The 26,171-nt window shown below is 35.1% G+C and overlaps 1 protein-coding gene across 6 annotated transcripts in view; it reads right to left on the bottom strand.

Moving 5' to 3' along the window:
• Positions 1 to 4,642: 4,642 nt before the first annotated feature.
• Positions 4,643 to 26,171, bottom strand: part of PHKB (phosphorylase kinase regulatory subunit beta) — a 57,440-nt gene continuing 35,911 nt past the window's right edge. For 5 of the 6 annotated variants that reach the window (XM_088530870.1, XM_088530871.1, XM_088530867.1 and 2 more), the window contains 17 exons: positions 22,759 to 22,814; positions 22,478 to 22,571; positions 21,629 to 21,712; positions 21,118 to 21,222; positions 20,085 to 20,167; positions 19,911 to 20,001; positions 18,246 to 18,307; positions 17,998 to 18,160; positions 17,084 to 17,165; positions 14,911 to 14,968; positions 13,145 to 13,235; positions 11,936 to 12,138; positions 9,673 to 9,807; positions 8,586 to 8,715; positions 8,114 to 8,221; positions 6,744 to 6,884; positions 4,643 to 5,202 (listed from right to left, as the gene is read on the bottom strand). In XM_088530870.1, coding sequence (XP_088386996.1) covers positions 5,065 to 5,202; positions 6,744 to 6,884; positions 8,114 to 8,221; positions 8,586 to 8,715; positions 9,673 to 9,807; positions 11,936 to 12,138; positions 13,145 to 13,235; positions 14,911 to 14,968; positions 17,084 to 17,165; positions 17,998 to 18,160; positions 18,246 to 18,307; positions 19,911 to 20,001; positions 20,085 to 20,167; positions 21,118 to 21,222; positions 21,629 to 21,712; positions 22,478 to 22,571; positions 22,759 to 22,814 — 1,824 coding nt within the window. In that variant the 3' untranslated portion in view covers positions 4,643 to 5,064. Of the gene's footprint in view, positions 5,203 to 6,743; positions 6,885 to 8,113; positions 8,222 to 8,585; positions 8,716 to 9,672; positions 9,808 to 11,935; positions 12,139 to 13,144; positions 13,236 to 14,067; positions 14,159 to 14,910; positions 14,969 to 17,083; positions 17,166 to 17,997; positions 18,161 to 18,245; positions 18,308 to 19,910; positions 20,002 to 20,084; positions 20,168 to 21,117; positions 21,223 to 21,628; positions 21,713 to 22,477; positions 22,572 to 22,758; positions 22,815 to 26,171 lie in introns of all 6 variants that reach the window. The other variant, XM_088530869.1, reaches the window with a different exon arrangement.

Here is a 26,171-nt window from a genome sequence, read left to right as displayed (position 1 = left end):
TTTTTTCTTGAAGATCTTGTAGTAGTTACAGCAGGTATTAGAAAGCATGTTAAAAATACCTTACATGAGCTTTATGGAAGAATTCAATGAAGCTGTTATGTTGAGTTAGTCATAGCAGGTACTAAGAATACATCTGTGAACATAATAATGGTCTGCACAATCTGATTCATAATGCAGTTATCAAAATGAAGATTCTATCTGTAAGAGATCTGTCTCGATTTAAGTAAATAATTTTAAGATTACTTGCTCTATTAAAGATGGAAAGTCAGGATTTTTTAACATAAGCATTTAGACCATGTTTTAACTTCATCTGTGGAATTTTCCCTATTCTGACTAATATGACTCAGTAAACTAATACATTAACTTAGTTTTATGGAGGTCCATTTTCTGCCTATGGGGCTTTAGTAAGTATTGAGATAAAATTTCTCAAAGATTTAATTTATTACTACTTTGGTTGTCTGCTTCTTTTAAATATAAAGGATAAGTTCTTTAGCAACTGCAGAGAATGATGGGTAGATAAAATAAGACTGAAATTGGACAAAGGAAAACAACAATTAACAGCAAATAGGTCATGAAATCTTTGAGTAAAAACAACTTTGAATTCTCTCAAGGAGTAAAGCAGTTTAAAATATCTGAGGTGCTGTGAATATGACAACTATTAGCTATTGTAATAATCCACAGTATGAAGTTGATGGTTTTGGCAAAATCAAAGGGGTTTGGTTTTTGAGACGAGGGGGTAGTTATGAGCATTTTGTGCACTACATCAGGAGTTCCAACTGAAGTTCCGATGTTTGGAACTAAGGTTCCAAAGAAGACTAGTATTCACCATCTTTCTAAAATGGAGAAAAATGGAAAGTTTTCTATGACTTACTTTGAAAGGTAGTTGATAGAGGAATTTGACTGGAAAAACTCGGTCTGCTTTTACTGGGTAGTTTTGCTTTAAACTGTTTTTCTATTATTTGAATGGTTTATACTGCCTATGAGAAACAGATTTTTTTTCAAGTTTTGTAAAACCGTGAAAGTTCATAGTAAGAGAATTGAATGGTGTGAACCAATATTGAACACTTCAGAACTTATTTCTTTAATGGCTGCAGCAGTTCTATTGACAGTAGCTTTTGTGAGTACACAGGGGACTATATCGATTTTTCCACCTCCAGCCACTAATCCCCAGTCCCTGAATTCATTTATTTCCTTGGCTACCTAAGTCAGAATGTTTTTGCAAGATATCAGAAACAAGTTTGTGTTTATTTACCACCCATTACTTGAACTATGGCTATTTAAAAACTACCTGGTGTTCCAATTATTTTCTGCTGCCTTCTTGATTCTCACTGAGATTTCTCTTCTTTCAGTGGAGTCAAATGTTGAGCGGCTAACCTCTCCAAAATGCAGACAGAAAGGTGAGAATAGTGCACTTCTTTTTCTACCCTAATTTATTGCTTACAAAATAAAATAGATGCTTAAGGTGAAGACACTGACGTGCATATTTTTATGGTGTTATTTGTCCAGCTATGCCTCTGATGGAAGGTGCTGTCATCACTGAACTTGTGCTGCCTGTTTCGTTCATAGTGGCCGGGTGATGGTGTAAGGAAGTAGACCAGGGCTCCCTTTGTTCTTTCCATGTGCAGACATACACCAAACATGTGAGAGTATAGGAACGGTGAGGAGAAAAGCTCATGTGGAAGATTAGGAAGAGAGAATTTCATGAATTCTGTGCTGACAATGCAAAACAAGAAAATGAAAAAAACTCATAGATTAGGTGGGGGAATTAACACAAGTAGAAAAATGGGAGAAACAGGATTCTGAGAAAGTAATTCAAGGTATATCTGCCTATAGGTCTGCCCATCATTTGCTGAGAATTGCTTTCTCTCCTTTCTGGAAAAAAATATAAACAAGAAACTATAGAGCTGTATGAACAGCAGGCTTCTGGGAGCTGGTACAAATCCACTCTTTATGTTCTTTCATTCATATAAAATATTTTACCACTCATAAAAAGCTGACAATATGAAAGGAGAAGGAAATAAAATATATATACCTGCAGGTGAGAGATACTTTATAGTGGAAAGGAAGCAAAGAGTAGGAAATAAAAGTAGTTTAGCAACCTGTTGGTGATGGAAAAGCTTTTTGAAACAGTAAGACATTCAGTTTAACATTCTGTAAACTTAGTGGTAGCAGCAATACTGAGAGCTTACACAGGAAACCTTCTTTCTTGTTATACAGGATGAATCATTCTCCATTATTTCTGATGTATGCTTTGTTTAATAGGCTCATTCATTAATATTCAGGACTTCTAAGTAAAAACTGAAATGAATTTTCACCTATGAAGCTGTGACTCATTTCCACCTGAAATGACTGCATCCCAGAAAACATCTGTATAGATTCCAAATAGTTTGTAGGCCATCACTGTATGACAAATACCTACCAGCAGTGTTAAAGCTTTTATAAGATTTGATTTGCTTTGACCTTTCAACATCCATGAAAATATTTTAAAACCAGATCGGTTGAGTTGACACAACTGAGAAGTGAAAACAGTAACATGTAGGGAAAGCAACAAACTTGAAACACATCACCTCCCAACAGCCTTATTTTAACATACTTGCTAAGGATGTATTCCTAGCCTTTACTTGGACTGAGAAGCGCGCTAGTTAATGCTGTCATGCAGCCAGGTCTCTGACTATCAGTGTATCAGGTGAAAAATTGTAGACAGTTCAGTTATAAAACAGACATGTCCATTAAGCCTTAGTTTCACCAGTCTGTGCTTAAAATCATCGAGTCTGAGCAAAGAAACCTGGTGAGTTTAACCAGAAAACTCTGTGAAGAAATACTTTAGCTGAGAAAACTGAATAGGTTCTTAGTGGGTCTCATAGAAGGAAGATTTTAAGAATACAGAGCCTGGCCTTATTTTCTTATGCTGTTAACAGATTGGCAGAACATTATTGGGGGTTCCCAGAATGACTGTGATGTCAGTAGGAAGTGATGTGTTCATAATATCTATACATCCACAGAATACTAAATTCTAATACTAAATTCTAATACTAAATTCTAATACTAAATTCTAATACTAAATTCTAATACTAAATTCTAATACTAAATTCTAAATTCTTTCTATAAAGATACAGAGTCTCATTTCTGATACCATCAGAATCCATAACAATTATGGACATATATTTGTAGAGTTGAACTGTCATATCCATGTTGCTATAATCCTGCTTATACACATTGTATTTAAACTGTCTGAATATAGAATTTTCATAGAATATCCAAGATTTGCAAGAATATGCAATTCTTTATAGAATATGCAAGATTTCAGTTATGCCAGATCATTCTTTTGGGAAATAAGTAAGTTAAAGGGAGATGTGAAATAAGACTAGAAAAGAGATACTGGTTTTGTTTGGAGTAAGTTTGCAGAACAGTGTTTTGAAGAAATCTTCCATAGCCCTTGTGGAGAAGACTGGAAGACTCTGAAATGAATCGGTTTCTCATTTAAGCACTGCCCTTTTTTTTACAGGGTAGCTCCATTGCTCCGTTATAGTAACAGAAAGCATGGAAGACTAGTGATATTGCAGTCTCTCTTAATGGGAAGGAGCTTAAAAATGAAAGTGTTTTGAAGAGTTAAAAAAAAAAAAAAAACCCCACACTGGAACCAGCTATATTTGTTAACTTGTTAAACATTTAATAACTGATCCATAGTCTTCCAGAGATCTGCAAGCAAGATTATAAAAAAAAAAAAGGGGGGGGGGGCAACTAGAATTTGTTGGACTTGATAACTCTTAATGGAATACTGAACTAAGAATGAATTCTTGGATTGCTTTTTTAACCTAGTGGCTCATTCAGTATTCAGAACTGCTGCCAATTGAGGTTGCTGTTTTAATTGCAGCCTCTTGCTGGAGTTGGAGCAATGTTGCAGTCTCTCAAACAACATTCTACTACACACTACAGTAGAAGCCCAACAGTAAGTAACTAGTCTGTGTTTCTTCTGATTTTTTCGGTTTTTGTTGAGTTACAGTTACTCACTATTACTTTTATTATGAGAAAGTTTAAGGGCCAATTGTAAAGCTTGAATATATTTTGTTCTGATAAAATAAAATATTTTAAAGATCTGTTCTGCTGGGTTCATCCAGTAAGACATTACAGGTTGCCCATAAAGTCAATGAGAGCTTTAGTGTATAACTCTAAAAGCATTTTTATTGACAGGTTTTACAAGCATTTGCTTTTAATTTTCTTTACCAAAATAAAGGATTTAGCATATATTGCTTTCATACATTTAGATGATAAATAAATGTATCTTGAATTCTTTCATGCATTGATAACTTATTCAATACATTTTTTTTTCTTCCTTGCCTTGATGTTAATTTTAAATACAGCTTCCCCCCCTTTTTTTCCACACATTATCATCTTGTTACTATATGTTTCCCTTGTCAACTTGTAAATGTTTAAACAATTGGAAAATTGCAATGATATTTATTGCTAGAGATAAAGTCATTCTAGGAGTGTGAAACCCACATAGCAATTTATATACTAACAAATTAGAACCAAAAATAGCTCTGTGTGCTATCAATGGCAGAAAATTACAGAAAATACATTAGGAATAACTTTTAAAGTTCATCTCTTTTATCTTTAAAGTCCAAACCCAAAAAACAGGCTAGGTTTCAGACTTCCACAATCTTAATTATAGACCTTCAAGATAATTTCTGAATTTCCTTTAGAATTAACAGTAACATTTTTCTAATTACAAATAAATAGAGGTATCTTGTACTTCATTTATTTCTAAACTACCAAAGTATGCTAAGTGTGTAATTTAAGATCATAAATGCAGTTGCATTCAACTTAATCAAATAACATCATTTTAACTGCATGTGGTATGAGTATCATGGTTGAGGGAAAATAAACTAGGTTGGCACTTAGGGTCTTTAATGGCTCTCCTTTCAGTAAGGATGGTATACATTTGTATGAATAGCCAAGGTTGCTCTTCAAAACAGGATGTTAGCATTGCATGCAAAATACACACAAAAAAAAAAAGAAAAAAAAAGGAAATAAAGCAATAATTCTTGTGCAGTATTGCAAGCTTTAGCTAATGATACATGGATCATCATGGCTTGATTTCACTTCCCCTTCCAGCAGTATGGCAATCACAGCCTTACTCAAGTAACTGCATGTTCCCCTCTTTCCTAATGGATGAGTGTTGTAAAATGCAGTCATGTCATCCTAAAATAGAAGGAAAAAAAAAAGTTCCATTAGCGTTGATTACATAAGGCAGAAAAAGGTTCACTGCAGCTAAATTACAGGTAAGTTAAAAATACAAATGTGTTTACCAGACTCTAAAGGTGTGGGGTAGTTCTGCTTGATTTCAAGAAAACTTGAGAATGTACTTATCCAAGCATGCATGAAAATCAGATTAATAAAACAGTACATATATTCCTTTAGTGAGTTTTCGACTTAATATTTGTAAAATGCACTGGATGAGAGAGAACGAGTGCTCTCCTGGAATGTGCAGATTGCTGCATGGTAACTTCCTGTGCTACCATTGTATGATTTTATGGGCAGGTCCTTCAGTACATGTTGACATGCTGACAACTCTACATACAACTCTAAATTTGGATTCCTCTTCCTAAAAGACAAAAAGTATCATTCTAACTAGGATTTAAAGTAGTATTTATGTACTGCATTTTTGTAGAACTGCTTTTATTCATTCACATGTAGTATTTGCTGCTCTTACCAAGCCGAGAAACATAATCACCACAGGAAGACTTAAGAAATCATGATTGCCTAACTAATGTCATCAAGGAAAGCTTTTTCTTTTGTAAAAGCTGGTCTTGGGGTAAAATAAAAACCCATCACTTACATGGAAGCTAGGACCTCACCAATATAAAACAGATGTGTGTGGAGGTTTTTGTTTATTTGTTTTCAGTTTAGAGCTACCTGGCATATACTGTGCGTATTGGCACATATTTAATAGCCAGTGTGTGTGGATGATGCATCTATTTCTGCTATGGCAGCAACCACAGAATCATTATTCTGTAAAATGGGCAGGCCAAAAGAGTCACAACTTGAAGAAAGTTGTATCCTTTTAAAAAACAGAACTTCCACACAGTAGTGTGTTGCTGGGGCTGTGTATCTCCATGTCTTTCAAATCTCATTACAAAAAAAGTAGTGGCAAGATCTCTAGAAGTCCTTTCCAACCTCAACCATTCTATGTGAATACTTGAGCAGCACATCCTTCCTCATCTTACAAATGAGATGAATTTGACTAGAAGTGCTGTTGCTTATTAGTATAGTATGCCATTATCACAAATCTAATAGACATCAAATAGACTTTATGAATTATGACATTATTCAGTGGTAGCATTGCTTTCTCTGAATATCGTGCATAGTGTACTTCCAGGCTGTTCCAGTAAGATGTTCCTCAGTAGCAGAAGGACTTGTCCAACAGCTTTATCCATATTTCCACTTCAGCCACCCAAAATGGGGTTTTATTACAGATTTCCAGAGCTTTAAGGCACTGAAACTGAGAATGCTTAGAGATTTTTGAAGAACAAATCTTATATAGTGAAGTAAATCTTAGAAGCTGCTTCATCATAGTTTTTAAACATCAGAGACTAAATGCTTTCTAGGTCACTAATACAACTCTAGTACAGAAAAAAAAACCTGAACTATCAATTGGCTTTTTATTCTGAACTTCACAGAATTAACAATTAGAAACAATTTCAAGAATGGTGAATTCTGTAAAACAGTTGTATTTTACTCACTTGTATTTCAGCTCCCTTTGTCCTGTTCTGATCTCTCTGAAATTCATTAAATGCATCTTTCACCACTTTGTCCAAGTCCACTTTATCATGGAAAGCTAGCTCAGGGTTTCTCTCTAAAATAACTGATATAACCATCAACAACTAGAAGAGGAGAAGAAGAAGAAGACTGTAAAACCTTAAATTTGATTTGTTAAAATTGAGTTAAATAAAAAGCACATTGAATAACTGCATATGTTTGATTTAAGCAGTAAGCAACTTAGTAATGGCACTAGTGTACAGATGATAGAATTCTGACCTTGATAAAGGAATCACAGAAAAAGCAGGCTTTTATGAAAGGTTACAGTTTCTAGGAACTGCCTATTTAAGGACCATGAGCAAGTTTTTGACAACATTAACGTTTATTTTGTTGGGAGTCAGGAAGTTACTGTCCAGTTTTTGTTTTCTATGGCTGCACAAATGCTAGTTGCTCAGCTAAAGGAGGGAGAAAGGAGCAAATGCTGAACTAAGTTTATAAAACAAAGTAGTATCTAAGTTTACAAAAAGTAAAATGAGTAGACCCAAGAATTTCCACTTAAGAGAATTTAGAATTTATACCTAAAAGAGTTTTAAAACAGGAAGGTAAACATAAGAGACTTTTTATAGTGACTAGAAACAGATACTAGAGTCTATATTGGTCATCTTTGTCTTTGATAACTCTTAGAAAAAGCAACCTATTCCAGCAGGCAGCACAGCCATTAGCTGTTAGCGAGAGTTGAGATGGTTTTGAATTCATCTCACTGTGAGGGAATACTCGCAGACACAGCAGAGACAGGTCCTTGGGAACCAATAATGAATGCAGTAACTGGCAGCAGAGTTACTGGCTTCTGAGGGTACAGATGGTCTTGATTTATTCAGAAAGCTACATCAGGCGCAGGGTGGGAAAGAAGTTCAAGAAGGGTGCTCTAATGAGCTTGTTTTGCTGTAAGATATTGGAACTTAAGGGGACTGGAAGTTACTCAGTTCAGACTAACACAAAGGGATGTGTTAGACAGTGTCAGCAAAATGGGAAAGAAGAATCAGGACAAACTGATGTCTTTGCTTTACCTATAAAAAAGTGTTAGGAAGAGGCATGGGCTTGGGCCTCTATGGAAAGTGATTCTGGAATTACTCTTTTTACTCATTTTCACCCCTGCTAGCAAATAATCTGCATTTGCACTGTCAACTTCAAACACTTAAACATGTGCTCTGAGAAGCTTAACAAAAACTTGCATAATCAAACAAAACCTGTGAAGGAAGCACTGAAACAAGTGGTAATAGTTTAAATACTATTTCTTGAAATATTTGAGCCTCAGTTACTTATTACAAAACTTTCCTCATTGTAGGCCACAAACCTCCACAATAATTTGTCTGTATTCCGGCTGGTCGATGTTTTGCAACATATCTTCAACTAAAAGGGAAAAATTCATTTCATACATCGTCATATCTGATAACGTGGGTTGCTGGAAAAAAAAATAATATTCTTGCTGAGAAACAACTTGTGTAATATCAGACAGAGCCTTATTTACTTTTTGAATAAATAATATACAACTAAGAAATATAACCACTGTTATGAGAGTTTGTGATAGCACAGTTCTGAACTCCATGCCTTGGAGAGGACCTTCTAGTCTTAGACTCTTACAACTATGTTTTGATAGGAATAAGTGACCTCCATAAGTGTACTTAACACAGAACTGAATAGAAAACATAAATAATTGTTAAGTATCAGGAAAGGACTCATTAAGCTGAAGGGCATATTATAGATATTAACAAAAAAAAATCACAAATTATGGGGAGTAGGAATAACTGCATCTCTGCATATTTTACCTGTGGTAAAAAATTTCCCGCTACTATTAAACCATTAGGAGTCCTCTCCAAGATCTGCCAGACCCTGTCGTAGAATCCAGCAGGAGTTCGATTGAGAGAACCATCTATCTGACGCCTGTTCAGCCAGCTTCTGCAGGCAAAGAAAATGGCAGGGTAAGCAGTGACAGCAAGTATCTATCAATGATGCATATGCAGTATTAATAGCTTAGGCCTTGAGGAAAACCAAATCAGGATGCTTAGGATGTAGAGGTTAGCATGTGGTTTCTCTATGCGTTCATGCCGTATGTAACTGCAGTAGAAGAACTAACTCTAAAGTCTATTCAAAGCAGTACAATTAGCAATATTAGGTTGAGTTCATGCCTAGTTGATGAAGTCACCATGAACTAATGCTGGGATAAATCAAAGGTCTCTTGCATATGTAGAAACACAATTTGTTTGGCATCTATGACAACAAAATCTGAACACCTTGCAAAAAGGAGTGATTAGTATTCACTATAATATTTTAAGATTTTATCGTCAATATTTAAAATGATTATACAAGTATAATTCAGGGAAACTGCATCTACAAAATACCATGCAGTGGATTAGAAACACATACTGTTCACTTTAAATACCAGGTTAGGCTTACCCTGGAAAAAAATCTATATTTAAATGATAGAATAAGCTAGAAGAATGTAGGCATTGAACAGCAGACAAACTCTTCTTACTGGTGCAAGTTACTGCAGTAATTTTTGGCTGATTTCCTCACATCTAGGAACCTGATGCTTTGCATTCCTGTCAATGTATATAGATGACTACTATCAAGGTAGTGTAGGTAGGATAAAGGTGAAAAGTTAACTGCAATATTAAAAGTAAAATCTGGACACAGCTGAAAGAATGAAGTAGTACATCTCAACTACCTCTCCTTAAAAAAAGAGCATTATTATTTCTATTAGTGTTATTATTGATAATTATAGATAAAATAGATGGTATTGATACTACTGATCACAGATACCTAGTTATTTAAGAAAGTATTTCAGAAATGCAGATTACATGAACAGTCTATCATGAAGGACAACAGGTACCACAAACCCAATCCCCTCATTACCTCCCCTGCTGCTGTGGTTGAAGAATATCCAGCAGAAGCTGCTTCACTTCACTAGGGGACATCTGGTATAAGTCCTGGGGTGGCATGTCCCCAGCACGAATTTGTAATTCATACTTCATAGCATGGATAATCCATCTGAAGTAAAATGAGGAAAACATTCATTAGTTAAAACCATTCTCCTACAATCAGGAAAAGCTCTAGTAAATAATATCTTTCTAGAATTGCAGATGAGCTTTCTTGAGTATCACCTGGCTGCCAGGAGATGCATGACATATCGAAGATATATTCTTGTTCTTACTTTGTTATGGAATATACCCAGATTTAGCATTTGTTTGCATTATATATAAATTGAAAGTAGTACTGTGTAGTTTCTAAGAAATAGGTTGTGAAGTACACACACAGTTCAAAGGGAAGATATATTTGAGCACATATTGCCCTGCATCTTTCACATTCATTACAACAAACATTCAGCTGCCTTTTGATGTTAAAATTCCTACTCAATATTATGCTCTGATAATATATGTGTTTTTCTGATGAGTTTAAAAGCTACACAATTAAGTGATTTTATATTTTAATAGAATTTACTTTTTACTTACAATTTTAGTCTTTGAAATTCCTTTCTGCAATTATCACTTTATCTTTTTCACTTGCTATTCCATTTTGAAAAGATTTGATTAAAAATTATGAAATACCTTTCCAGTATTCAGCCTTAGGCATTAAAGAGGCTGAACTTGGCGAATTATGGAAGGGAAACTTCGGTACATAATACAGAAACAGTGCAACCTCTTATATAATTTCAAAGATTAAATAATATATAGATACATATAAAGAACTAGGATAATTGAACATGTAGCTTATTCCTTTACTACTGTACTGCCTCAGTCCAAGTAAGTTTCTTTTCCCTTTTCACAGTAATACCTAACTAACTTGGATCTTTAAACTGCCCATCATACTACACTTCATTATATCATTTGTCCTATGTCAAAAAGCCATACTCCATTTACTGGAGAGGAAATGCAAGCCAGTCAGGAATACTTCATATTATAGGTGAAATATACTTATTTCACCTCATCACCAGTATAGCCAGGTTCCACAGCTATTGGCTTATTTAGTCTACAGGGTAAAGATTTTTTTTGGATTGTGGTTTTTAGTTCTGAAGGATTCTGAGTAACTTCACAGGCTTCTAAGATAGCAGGCAGATTGATTCAACTGTGCTGTACACTGGAGACTTCTAGGACCATTCAGCAAAAGTTGCAAGATATGGCAGACGATTAGTCAATGGGGGAATACTACATTATATAAAGTTTTCTATATTTATTTATTTTACTGTGTGAACAGTATATTTTCATCAAAATAAATAAAATTTCGTTTCAGGAAAAGGTTCATTTTTCACTGATGACTCAACCACATCAGTGTGCAACTCATGCAGTAGTATTTTCTGTTTGTCCTGGCATGAGATGATGTAGAGACGTGGACCTCCCACCAAACTCTTAACAGCTAAGAGGAGAATACAGAACCAGTTCATTGGAGGCTTTTACAGTAATAGGCCTGTCAGGGTCTTCATCTATTTCAAACATGGAAGCCTGAAAACAAATCAATAACAAGACACTAAATCAAACTGTTATTTGTGCAGCATATCTGCTGCCACGAGGGAACCTCTCAACATCAGATCAGTGTGCTTCATTGCTCCAAGTATGAGTTTGAGGCCAATTTTCTTCTAACACAGAACCTTCCAACTCATTACACCACTGACAGACTTGCTCACTGTGGCTAATGCAGAGCTATGCAGTCCACAATGAGGTCACTGCCCTCATGGCCCATCGGTGAGCAAGGCAGAACCTTTTGCCCCTTGGCTGATGGCAGGACAAGGCAGCTGGGGGCTGCCTGCTTGTGCTGCACCAAGTGTAGCTGTGAGACCGCGCTACAGTGCTTCTGTTTTTAAGCTCTAACATGGTACGGCTTGAACTCGGAAGAAAAAAAGAGAAAAAAAAAAAAAACTACAGCTGACTTTGCTATAAAGAAACCTCAGGCAATTATTATACTGCCCTTCCTCCAGAGTACACTGTTAATTGTTAGTTGTATACCCAGTTTTGGCACAGTAATTTTAAGCATGCATATGAAAAAATACAAAGTATACAAAGTTTGCTGAGTTATCTTATATAAACCATTATTGCAATGGAACAAGCTGCAATCTCAGTTGATGCACACCATTAAATTCTGTTGCAATGCAAGTAATAAGAACAACAATCGATCTTTTACTGACCCAACCCGTATCTTCAGCATTCCACTGAAAAGTTCAGGTGAATTTGAGATGATCCAGCCAATATGTATGACAAGTTCCTGCTGAACTACAGCTTCTCTTTCATCTTGTAAATTACACTTTTCATAGATGATGTTCTTAATCACTGCTGGGGACAAGGGATTGGAAATAACTTCTTCCTCTTGGCCAAAAGCTCCAAGTGTCACCTGCAGTATGTTAGAAAAAACTCAGAAGACTTGGACAGGAACAAAAGCATAAATAATTCAGAAATTATGCTTAATGAACTCTGCTCTTGCTAAAATTTCACAATATAAAAATAATCTGCTTTCAGTGACTTCTGATTGTTAATACTGTTAGAAGATTCTAATCTGTTTTTAATCTACTGTCAGTGAAACACAGCAACTTGAATTTTTCCTGTCTAATGAATTATCTTATAGAGAGATAAAAGGAATTGATGAAAGCAAGTTAGATTAAAAACATGGAAAAAAAGAAAAGCACCAGCACTCATGCTGCATGCCCATGCAGCTTGCCCTGCAGCTATGCAGCACCAGAAGCACACAGCCAGAGCTCAGTCTGGAGTAAGGTAAGGACAGAGCATTGCATATAGATAAATATACACGTATACATGCTACACTACAAAAAATAGGTAATAATTAAGTAGTGTTGCTTGGAGACAGCTCCATAAACGTAATTTTTAAAAGTCCTGCTTAGGAAAGGAAGAAATGCTGAGGATTAAGCTCTGGGGCAGAAAACTAGAATTTTGAAAGACTTCTTCTTAACGGGTTGTTCTTTGTGAAAAATCAATTGGCACCCATCTGTCTTATTGTGTTCAGTTACAGAGAGTTTGGCTGTATCAACTGATCTTTAAAAGCTGAACTTTACTACTTGAATCCATCTCTTTTCTTGAAAGAAAGCAAGGGGGAAAAAATTAAGGATTTACACAAAACATGCCCTTTCCCTTTCTTACCCAGATTGTACACTGGACTGCCTGCTTAATATGGCTTAATATTACACCATTAAAGCAAATTAATTAGCTCTCGCCATATGTAAGTACTACTTAGAATATCTTATTTTCCTCTTTCTCGATAAGGATTTTTAAACTATATTGTATTACTAAAAAAAGCAACATAAAATAATAGGCTCTTTCAGTTTGAAGGCCTTTATTTTCTCTATTATCATTCCTTAATACATTTCTCAAAAGTCAAAACTTACCTGCTTGCCCTGAACTAAAACATTAGTAATAGATGGTGCAAGGCTGTCCACTAGTTTACCTAAAAGACTTGCTGCGAAGCGCACAACAGACCTGAGGGCAGAAAACAGAGCAGTCCCACTACATATCAAAAGCTAGTTTAATGAATTCATTATAATTTTGAACCACATTGAGAAATCACCAAATTAACTTTAAAATGCATATATTATCTATAATGTGGACTTCAGGTCAGATTTTATATAATATTCTCAGGATTTTCATTAGTCTCTAGTCAAAATATAGATTAATAGATTAAAAATAAATTTAGGTAGAAGTCATTAAACTACAAACTTCATTAAAAAAGCTTCTTGTTCTCTTTTCTGGCATCATCTGAAGAACAGACAAGTCAAAGATATCAGCTGTTGTTTTGTGACATATTTTCCAATAAGGTTAAAAAATAACACTAAGGCTTTTTTTTGTGTTTGTTTTGTTTTGTTTGTTTTGTTTTTTGTTTTTTCCACATCAAGTTAATAATTCACATGTATAGAATGAAGAGAATCATGTAAACTACAAGTTTCAAAACTAGCTATAACTTTCAAAAACAGCGGGTAAATTAAGAAATGGTAATGTTTAAAAAATAATTGTTTTAAGAATATTTTCCTGCCAAAATAGAAACACAATGAATCATTTAGCATTTTCTAGCACAGGCTTTGTAGCTGCAAAAAAAATTATGTATCAACAGAGCTAGTGAACAAGCTGTAATATTTTATAATGTTAGTATGAAATTCATCAACCAGTTGGCGTTGATTCCTGTGAAGACTGCAGTGCACCTTAAAGATAGAGAGCAAAGCATTTCAAAAATGCATGAGCTGATACCATCATAGTGCAAATAAAAAGCCAGAAAAAAATCTCATGAAGCTCCATGTCAGACCTCTGGGCACTTTACCTGTTTCCCATGTACCAGTAAGGTAGTAATATGTGGGGCTATAGAAGAAGAAAATTTCTGTACAAATGCAGCACTGTAGCGCAACACCAGCCTATGTGTGTCACATGGCAATCATGGAAGAGAAACGAAAAACAGTTTATATGGCTTGTTTCTAAAAATGATCCTGATTTTTATTTATTAAAATGTCAACAAGGCAGGCATCTACTGTATTGGCAAAGGTCCATTTAACTGTATGAACAAACTAAAAGGAAAAACAGAAAACAGTTTGTAAATTTGCAAACTCATCTCTTAGTGGTGCTTACAGAGCAAGAGAACAGATTCCAGGACAGGCTCACATCATTTCTTTGATAATAAGAAATGAAATTTCTACTAAGCTTCAGGACAAACAGATTAATAAACAATGTTAAATACCAGCCCACTTGCTGAAGCCTTTTGATGTCAGAGTCAAACCAAATTATTTCAGGATAATAAGCAACTAATTATGTAAGTTTAACACTGTTTTCATTTGAAAAACCAACCTTAACTACATAAAGCTATTGATGTTATTTTACCAAGACCTAAAATAAATTTCAAAATGTATCTTTTTCATTATTTGATTTCAACTAGAAATCTTCTGCAAATAAAAGTACAAAAATAGTTTACTGCTGTTTTATGTTCAAAAAGTTCCTACTAAAGAAATACCCCCTAAATTTTAAAGCATTATGGACAAGACATTCACCTGCACTAAAACATGACAATTTCATCAGTAAGGCTGTCCTTTTTATCCCTTTTTAATATGTAAGGATCTGGCTTTACTTATGCTGGTGTAAAACAAAAGAAACATGATGATAACTGTATACAAACCAGAGTTTTTTGCTGCCAGCTCGTCTGTAGATTCTTTCAATATGGTCAGCCACTGTACCTAAACACGTTTAAAAAAAAAAAAAAAAGTAGGAGTGAAGAGCACTGATTCTACGTCACATCAAACAAGCTTCAGAGAAGTCATGAAGTATAGGAAGATCTTTGTTACTCCAGGATGTTGTACTAAGATAAAATGCGCTGGACAAGATCCTCAGGGACAAGTAGGACTCCAAAGCAGCAGTATGTTGTTGATCTGCTTTTATCGTTGTGTCTTAGCAGGGGATATGGGAGGTTGTTAGCGAAGGTGAACAGTAATTCATTGAAAGGTTCTGGGTCCTTATGAAGCCTCCATATTCAGGATGAAGCTCTATATTTGTTTAAGTTCCTAGTCATTGCGTTGAGCTTTCAAAAGGAAAACAAATCCTAACAAAGCTCAGAAAGTTGACACACGGTCCCATTTCCATACACAAGTAGCAGTCAGAGCCTGCACAGACTCATGCCTATGCAAGTCATAGACTAATGGTTGTTTTAAAAGGCAGCCAAAGGGACTGGCATTCAGTAAGAATGCCCACCAAGAGAAGTCTGACAGCTGTGTTACAGCAGGACTAATTGGTCCAGCTGCATTATTACATGACAGTGCATTAGGCAGAACAATAGGTAAATCTCCCATGCCACCCATAGATGATTGTGGTGCAGTAGCCTGCTACAGTGGTATCTATTCGATTACGTAGGGAATACAGTGAGGACTGTTATGTTGAATGTTCCATCATTTAAGTTTGAGTTAGCCTCTAGAATTCATGCTAGTCCCTCAGTGGTGAACTCCATCTACGGCAGTAGTGAAAGTTGAGTCACAAAATCACAGCCTAAGGATACAAAGCCTACTGTCTGTCAACTAGAACTTCAGCTTTTATTTTGGGGTTTATTTTTTATTGACTGTATGATTATTTAATGTCAGTTTCAGTAATCTCCATTCAGATAAGGTTAGGAACTTTAGTCAGTGACTCAGACCGTTCAATACAAGGTGCATATTAAAAAGGTTATCACCACCTACTGCTTCATCTTGCATAGAACAAAAAGACCTAGTATGTATTAACTCTAAAATCAGAGGCACAACAGTATTTTCTCAACCTAAACATTATCAAGTAGGGTTTTTTTGTTGTTGTTCATTGTCCCTATGTAATGGTCAAAAATGGCTGTATGTTGGTTGCTCGTGCAGTTTAGAAAGTGTGCTTCAAGGTGTTTCCAGAGCAGGGAAGGTTGCTGCTATGGTTCAACAACAGTACAGATAACAGTGCTGCAAAGTTCACTTAAAAGCCCAAACATGCATTGTGTGCTGATGCGGACCATGACTTTGGATTCAGGTTGGCCAACATCCAATCCAATGTTGAAATACAGCGATGTTTTTTCGGCTCTGTATTGTTTCCAAGACCTTTTTAATATAGCAATCCTGATACAATATCTACAATACAGTTGTCAACATGACAACTCTTCATCACAAGTACCAGCTGTCTCCTGTCAAAATTATGAAGCAGGGATCTAAAACATGAAGTGGCAGGTTGCACTGCTTGAGAAAAAAGATCAAGTAATATTTCTATTTTTTTTGTTTGTTTGTTTTTGGTTAGCATCCCCCTCTTTCTGAAAGGAGGCAAAGGCAGCTGAACAAACAAGAGTCTTTAGGGGGAAAAGGAGGAGCTTGCAGCACATAAGCCACAAGCCAGAAGCCTAGCAGGATATTCTGCATGATTTTAAATGATTTTAAAACCTACTCTCTGCTACATGAAATTAAAGCAGGATAAACTACAGATATAAAGTCAGATTACATAAAATTTAAGAAATAATCAGTATAAAGCTCCATACATTTCAGACTGATACAGTTATACAAAGGGTCTTGAATTGCAGTTTAATACACAAGGTCATGTGCATTTTTTATACGTAAATGTTCAGAATTGTAAACAGGCACAGAAGCTGCATACAAACAATCTAAAAGAGTACATACATTTTGCAGCTCATTCCACTCTATGAATGTGCACATCCATTTAAAGTAGAAATTGCTTTAATGATGAAGAAAATAGCTACGTAAGTGTTTGCATGCATGGCCATTATTCATGTTCATTAGAAGCACACAGACAGCTGCTTCCTCAAATATTCAGAATAGTCAAATGAAAGTAGCTCTTACCTTCTTTTGTGATGAAATACGGTCCTTCCCTTTTGAGTAAAATATTCAAGAGTAATGCTTGACTTGCTAGGCAATTGCAATCCTAAGAAAACAAAACCCCAAACCCCAACCTTCAGATTTGCAATGACGCAAAGATAGCCAAGCTATTACAAATTTGAAATTAAACGAGAGGGCCTTTTTTTTCCTCAAGTTAATTATAAAATTCATTTTTGAGAGGGAATGTTCCTTCATTGCAACTATTTAATATTCTATGTATCCCCTATCCTTTTCACTCCTTATTGCAGAGGCTGCTCTAGCTTCATACTAAGTTGTAGTCATTTGACCTCAAAAAATATTTCCTGATTTTCTGCTCTAGGCTTTTGTCATTTACAGCACAGATGTGAACCACATAGAATAACTGATGTGCTCCTGCTGAACTAGGATACTTGAACTAGAAACAGTCACTGATAGTCACCTAAACACAGGAAAAATACAAGATTGGAACTCTCGCTCACTATTAAAACTCAGTCTATCATAATGAATACCTACTGCTGAAGGTTTTTTTTAATTTAATTTAGAAATAAAGTACTTATTCATATGTTGCATGACAAATTGCTGCCCTTTTAGACAGTCATGTATTACCAGAGAAAGATTTGGATAGCTGGGAAAAACAAAAGCCAATAATTAAAGCATGAAGGATCAGTTCTATAAGGTTAAGGACTATGAAGAGCCAAATTCCTTGGAGATGAAGAATATCAGACATTATATGTTATTAGTTATATTTAAAAAGACTCTAGACACATGACAATCATTGACATTAAGCCATATCAGTGATGATGTTCATCTCAGTAGGCTGCTGTAAAGAAGAGTATCAGCACATTATTTATCACCTCATAAGCATTAAATTATATTGTATTTTTATCAAGTTTTCTTACACTCAGTTTCTGAAGAATCTCATATGTTGACTTGTTTTTCCAGTCATTAATGTTTATATCTGGTTGCTGTTCAAGTTCAGAAACATTTGGAGTACTAGACTGTCTCTTGACTTTTGAATGTTTTGGAAGATCCAACTCCTCCAAGCTCTTAAATACAGGTGTCCTAAAAAATAAGTATGTAATTTCTTCACAGTTCAGAAAACATAATTATCAAATACTTTATCATTGTTATTTACATATAGCCTTACTCTTCTGTTTCAGCAATTCTTAGGAAGTCAAGTTGTTCAACTACTGCTCCAGATATTAATGTCTGAAATTAAAAATTAACAATTAAAATTGAAAAAAATCCATAGATGCATATATATCTATATACATGTATTGATCTATATATTTATATAGTGGTCATTTGATCTGGTAGCCAAATTCTCTATCTTTCTGGTGGTTTACTTTAGGAAAGTAGTTGCTCTATCTACAGTCCCACATATCTTTATACTTCATATATTTTTCCCCCTCTTTCTTAAGGTCTTACTTAAGAAAGCAAGAAATCTCTCAGGCCTAATGTCTTTTTTTCTGGGGTTCTGCTACTCTTTTGCTTGCTCCATAAAAAAACACAAAAATAAAACAAAAAAATACACCCCACTGGTCTGAGAAAAACATCTGAGATTGCAAGTTTCACATTCCTTAGTCTTGCACGGTACCTATATTTTGGACCATAATTCCCATTTATTCAGGTATCTCACAGGCTATTTCACCTATGAATCTCACAAAATGATATTTTACAAAAACATAGCATAAAAGCATTTCCTAGTCTGCAGCAATTCCTTAATCTAAACACGCTGCTGAATTTTACACATCACGTGCAGCATACAAATATCTTGCATTCAAAAATTTTATGTACATTATCATTCCCTCCAAGTTTATACCAGTCTCCTATGTATATGCTTCTAGAAGGAAAGGTATTACACTAAAGCAATTTTAACAGAATGTTTTTGATAGCTCTTATTAGCTAAGCATATGCATATACTAGGATCTTTTGATTTCCAGTTTCATTGTACAGAACTTTGTAGTAAATACTAGCTGACTGAAGTAAAAACTGTTTGGAGTTATTGATAGTGTCATTCATTCTTTGACTTGCATATTCACTTGAACATATGACAATGATAGAAACAGTGAAGGTGAAAACTTTTGCTAAAGAAAAAGTAAATGAAAACAAGAGACTGCATGGCCAACATGCAAGTAATGTAAATATATAAATACTGAAAACATTACAGGGATATATTTAACCATTATAGTTATGAGTATTTAGTTTACAGATGAGCCAGCTCTTCTACAAATTCATGATTTTCTAGAATACAAGGAATCATAAATGAGTCTTTGGTCTCTCTTACAAAGATGGGATCTTCAATTGGTGAGAGTTAAAAATGAATCGACTAGAGCATACCTAATTTAAACATAGCATCTCACTCAAACAGTAATTTTCACATTTTAATGGGATAACATTCCTTCTTTAAAAATGAGACTGCAATACATTAAAACTAGATCACACTTGTTTCAAGATAGAATTTTAATATATTTGAAACACCCTTTTACCTCACTGATAGTCTTAATAAAAAAAAAATTCCCTCCATGCTTGATATCATGCATTTATCCTTTGGTGGTAATGCTGAATGAATGCTGAAGAGAAAAAATGAAATCTTCCTCCCTTTTGACAATCCTCTATGAAGATCAGCAATTTTAGAAAAATAATAAGCTCATGTTTCTTTTGAGATAAAACAAAAACTTCTAAATCTCATTTGAACTTCCTGATATCAAATATTTAAAACTTACATAAAAAAGAAATGGGAATATATGTACTAATACTAGGAAATATGAACACGACATTCAGAAAAAAGCAAACAAACAAAAAAAGATACCTGTACTCTGTCAACGTGAACTTTCACTCCTCCAACAATTCCCTTTTTAAAGGCTGCCAGCATATCTAATATTGGATTGAATCTGCTCCCTCTAAAATTTTAAACAGAATTGCATTAATCCTGTAATTAGGTAAAGTCACATTACAAATGATGCTTTCCTCTCTCTCTCTTTACCTTATATTGTCTTCACGGATAAGTACAACAAATAGTGGGCGACCATGCATCTTCCAGTACTGCTTAATGAACTGCAGGGCATTCTAGTTAAGAAATATATGTTAGACAGTTAAAAAAAAGAATACACAAGTGCAAAATATCAGAGCACACAGGGTAACTTATTAAAACAATTTCTATCTTAAAATAACAGCACCACTCAACAATCCAATAGGTTACAAAAACCTTAACTAATATTCAAACATTTACAGTTATAGATTTTTTCTGGAGAAGACACTTTCGAGTTTGCTTCTGAGAATAACTCCTACCCTATACACTGATCACAGACAGTAGGAGGTCCTGAACTACTGACCTAGTAAGTATGCATGGGAATCTGGGTCTTGAAACATGCCACTAGCATGAAATAACCAGTGCAGATTTCTATGCACTGGAAATAGCTGCTCAAGGAAAAGAGATTTAGCAAGTGAACTTTGCCCTGCTACCTTCCCTAGAATTAGGGAAGGAAGGCAAGTTTTAATGTTAGTGCAAAGATGAATTATATTTCCCAGAATCCCAGAATGGTTGAGGTTGGAAGGGACCTCTAGAGATCATCTAGTCCAACCCCCTGCTCCAGCAGGGACACCTACAGTGCTTATATATTATCTCCTAAAGTCTTTCTGCTTTGATTTAACACCAGAAAAATGCCTTCTCACATTTCAATACTGAATTTCCTCCAGCTAAGGCTTTAATAAAAAGATCTCATACCTTTTCCCACCAAGAAACCCTATTTTCCCAAAGACACAAAATGTCTGCTGTACTCCAGCACATGCTAGTTCTTCTGAGTAAGTTCTTTGTTGGATACAGATATTCACTCATACTGGATTAGCAGGATATTCATTTTAATATTCACTACAGCATAAATTCAACAATTTACATATTAAAAAGAAAGTACGTATTATACAGGATTCCCTCTTAGTCTTATATTTCAATCAAAATGCACAGTTTACTCTTCAACAGACTGTTTGGTAGTTTTTTAAATGAAAAGTTACATAAATACCTTTATGTCTTCAATCAGCATCATAACATCCTGAGACATGTAGAAATCACTTAGATCAAAAATGATAGAGTAGCAAACTACAGTCTTTCCTAGTATTCGAAAAATCTGTTGGGAGATAAAGATTCCATTAATCTTTTCTTTAAAATATTTGGAAAAGTAATTTAATAAATGTTTGTTTAATAAAAAAAGACCACTAAATATAAAACCGACATATCCGTGTTTTGGTTCTCTGCTATTTATCAGGTATACTGACCTATATTCTAATTTAAAGCAGAACACTTCATCATCCTGTAGCCTATTTTGGCCAAGTAAGTATTACTGTAATTGGATGTGTGAGTATGTCTCTTCTTAAAAAATTCCAAGTTTAAAAAATACATTTCAAGGACTTCAAAATTTGTGAATAAAGTTACGTACATTAAAATTATATTTAAAATAGTTTTTCAAGTTCAAACACTAATTCCATGTCTATCTAACATGTATGTTAATAACCATAAGATAATAAGTCAACAACCTTTGATGTTCCAAGGCATCCTATAGGTCTGTCTGGTCTTCCAGATAGTCCCAGTTTGTCATTGACACCCAAATGGAAGTAAGCCTGTAAAAACGAATCACAAAAAGTAAGGAAAAGCTTGACATAAGATCTTCCTATAGTCCTCCTCTGTCTCAGTTTCTGTGAATGTGTGCATTCTGCTTTAACCAGAAAATGAGATTGGTAAAATTTTGGTAAAACAAAACAATCCTTCTATGTATTTTTTTTAAAACATACATCCACATAACAACAATCCAACAATCACCACAGTGAAAGAATACTCTATTTGGTGCATTTTTAGTTCAAGGACTACATTTAATTAAAAATACTTAGAACAGAGGGAAAAAAACTACTTAATAGAGGCAAGAAAGGAAGATACAAATAGACTGTTCCCTGACAGCCATTCAATTCCATGGGATTCACAGCACTGCAAACAGCCCAGTAAGCTGCTATAGAGGATGTGGCATTTACAGATCCCCCTCCTTCCTTTTAATAACAACTCTGGGAAAACATACTGCTCATGACAGGGAAAGGACAATTCACACTGCTTTTCATTAGTAGAGTGTTGTCTTCACACTGCTGGTTACCAGCAATGAAGGTAAAAGGTAAATGATGGTGAAATAACATAAAACTTCTAGGCTTCATGTGGTGCTGAAGCCTCTAGCTAGGTATGTACAACTGACCAGTGTTAGTATAAGTTGTAATAAGTAAGTAAATAAATCACAATGACACAAAAAGGTACATAAACCCAAAGATTCAAGCGTAGTAGCTTGATATAAATTCCCTTAGTTATAAAGAAACATATACATAGCTTTTTAAAGAATTCCTTACTTTGACAAGTTCTTTGTGAGCCCATATCTGAATTGGTTCCACTTGCTGGGGTGTCTGAGTTTGTATTCCATATGTGTTCAGAAAAACTTGTAGACTACAAATAAAATGAGGACAAACTTTAACCAGAGATTAATCTTTATTTTAACAGATTAGATATAGCAGATATATGAGCATCTATATTTTCTTTGATGCTTCCTTGGATACCTTGGAACTCAATGTTTCATGAAAACATTCCTTTAAAACATTTCCTTTAAGCAGTATCAGTAAAAGTAAATACCCACCGCTGACTTTCTGCTATCAGAGCCACATGTACCACCAAATCATTTTCTAAAGGACCCTACAAAGAAACAACAAATACTTCTTAGCATGATTAACAAACTATTTATTGTTACAGTAACGTGAATATTTAAACATTTCAAGAATATGACAAACATCTCTTGCTGCATACAAATGAATGTAACTTCAACTGAAGATCCTCTTTTTTTCCCATATGAAATGAGCTTTTGACAGAAGTATTATACCTTTGTGAAAAAGGGATAATAGAAGGCAGAAGTGATATTAACAGATACTAAATTTTTAAAACAAAAAGCAAAGATTTGGCAGAAAACGCCAGAGCATTCTCTAACCAGCAGCCATTTATAGACAGTTTCTGATCTAACTAAGGATTGATCTTCAATTGAACACCTGACAATGATTGCTGTAAAACAAAGCCTGAGTGAGACTGCGTAACCACATTATCTCATCCTGAACATCACACTGTGCCTTGTGACTCCCAGTTGAGGCACATCTTTGCCTCCAAACAAATGCAGAGGCTGCTCACACCGTACACACTGACACGACGCAGTTACAGGAGCCACTGGGGGTTCTACACGAGCCATGACAAAGCAAGGGAATCCACAGCACAACCGGCACAACACAAAGTCTGATTTTAACAATTAGGGCCCTGACTAAACAAAAGGGATTTTTTTTTTTAAGGGAGCAGAAACCTTGAATTTCACCTTAAAATGATTTATGGAGTTTCCTCCCAGTTCCATTTTCACTATTGAAAATTTGAGGTTCTTTTGACTTCTTCAAATGAAAGTCTAAACAAAAATCGTCAAGTCCAAGAAAATATTCCCTATTTCTATATGACTTCCTCTCCATATCTGTTGCATAACTATATTCTTTGCTCTGAACTATTTTTAGCTATAAATTTGTATATGCACAACTAGACAATAATACTGAAGCCAAAAAAAGTGTAATAAAATGATGGTTCCTTCATTTCTCATTTAAATCTATATCTTATATGCTGGATTTCATGGAATGATGCACTTGAAATAATTTATCAATAGCTACTGCAATCTTTTTCTGAAGTCATTTCTAATTGACTTTCTGCTGCAACATTTTTAGGCTAGAAGACACAGTTGTGAGAAAAAGTTTGAAAAAAGTATCATGGGTGATTGTAAATAGTGATCTACAAAAATAATAGAAACCAAAACCATAAATAAACACACAATATTCATGAAATAGGGTATATCACCCTTTTAAAAAATGACAGTGACACACAGCATTAGCTACACACACACACACACACACACACACACACCCCATATAACACATTTACATATAAAAGACAGTGTAAGAAACAGAAAAAAAGCATTACATTCCTAAACATTCCACTAAACAAATCTGGAAATTGTTGTTAAAAGTTACCTCTAGGTGTGTTCACATCCAGGTTTATCCAACTCCCCAGACTAAGCAGCTCTTTACACAACCATCAGTCACTGTCTCCCCAAGACATTGCACCAGCCCCCTTGCCCCAGGTTCACCTCTCTGCCTTCCTTTTTCTCATTGGGTAGCAGGGAAAAGGGCCTGCTTCAACTATGTATCCATGCTGTGCAAATGACAAATGTATCCCAGTGTTCTCAGGAGACAAACTTATAAGCCAGACCTTTATTCTTCCTCTCCAGAAATTGTATAAGATGGTTATAAACCATCATGGCAGGCTGAAGGAGAAACACCTGACGCCAGTCCTGGCACGAGAGGACAGAGCAGCTGAGCGCTGCTCTTCTGCTGCAGTCTCTGAGGACAGCTGCTCTCGCTGTGCCTTCCTCCCTAGCTCCCCAGGAAACCTCAAAGCTCCGAAAAAAATCCATTCATCCTGAACGTGTGAGAAAGTGGGCACAATATCAGAGCATCGATTAAAATGGTTCCAGGCGTATGGAGAAAAATGAGGAAATCAGAAACAGTGTGCAAGGGCAGCAACTGGGCTTCACCTACCTAAACCCCCTTGCTGCTATGAACATCAGCTAAATTGTTGAAAAACAGCTCAGAAAACACGTAAATACTGATAAATGCTTTATGGACAAGGCTGCTTCCACACCAGGCTAACGAAACAGAAATGACACCACAATGCCTCAAACTCTAAAATAAGATTTAACTAGTTTTAAATTGTGTTAACTGTGTTAACTCATTTTGGCTGTTCTCTTCCCAATATCATTAATGGGCACTAACCTCCAATTCCAGGGAGTTAGGTGAAGTCCTCATGAATATTTACTCAGTCTTCAAAGCAGAAGCATTAAAAGGAATGTAGCCGTTGCATGCAGTCAGAGAATTTCATTAATTAAATCTAAATCTGCACATACATTTCAAGCTAACTCAAAAGATAAATTACTCTGCCAATTTTGAGTTCAACATTTGTTGAAAATAAAATTAAATACAAGAGAGTAATAAATCAGCTTTCAGATCTTCCAGTGAAAAGCAAAACAAAACTAAACAAAAAAAACACCAATTTTTTTCAACTATTAAAAAACAGGCCTGCTTATATACTAAATTCTCCAAAATAGATTACGACAACTAAAACTGTGCTATATCTTCTCTTCGGTTATGGAAATATTACAAAGGAATAATAAACTAAGCTCTTGTACAGAATCTATTTCAAGAGTTATCCCCTCTGCACAAGAATGCCCTGCGTTATCTTCTTTTAGCAAAGTAAATGGAGCACAGATGATTCCATTTTCTTTTTTAACTCATGAATGGGACCCGACAAGAAATGCTACTGACCGTTAGCATTACAAAGCAAATTATTAGTGCACAAAACCTCTTTGATTGCCATTAGCTTCCTTTGTGTTTTGAAACACCGTCTAAAACTAGCAAAGAGAATACGGGGTCTGCACCACAAGACAGAGAATGCAACATGCATAGACCTCTCCTAGGGAAATGCAGTGCAAAATATTTGGGAGGGTGTTAAATTAGCTGAGAAAATATTTCTTTATATGTATATAACATAAATAACAAAATATATTTTAATCCATATTCTCTCTCTGTCTCTCCTTAAGGAGACTGATGAAATTAATATTTCAGCGTTAGCTGTAATCAACATGACTCCACTCCTCATTTGATCCCATTTTCTATAGAAATGAAACTCCTCTATTACCAGATTTTGCGAGTTTAGAATTCACGATGTATCTTTCATTCTACTGATAGTTAATTTGTTAAATCTGGATAAAACTGCTTTCCAAACCCATCCTGAAGTTATTCATTCTGACATTTCTGTGTGCCTGACAGCGGATCTTCAGACACAAAGTCTGCAGGCAGCAAATGGTAAAATACAGCCTCTCTGGTGTTTGCTTTCAGATCACCAGATCAGTAATTTGTGTTCATCAGCTTCCACAGATTGCTCATGCTACCTAAGCAGCATCCCACATTTTCACTC

The sequence above is a fragment of the Tinamus guttatus genome, unplaced genomic scaffold (genome assembly GCF_059628265.1).
Source record: "Tinamus guttatus ecotype Peru unplaced genomic scaffold, ASM5962826v1 Tinamus_guttatus_pri_ptg000389l, whole genome shotgun sequence".
Taxonomy (NCBI): Eukaryota; Metazoa; Chordata; class Aves; order Tinamiformes; family Tinamidae; genus Tinamus; species Tinamus guttatus.
Note: the sequence above shows the minus strand (reverse complement) of the source record. Positions and strands in the feature narration are given on the sequence as shown.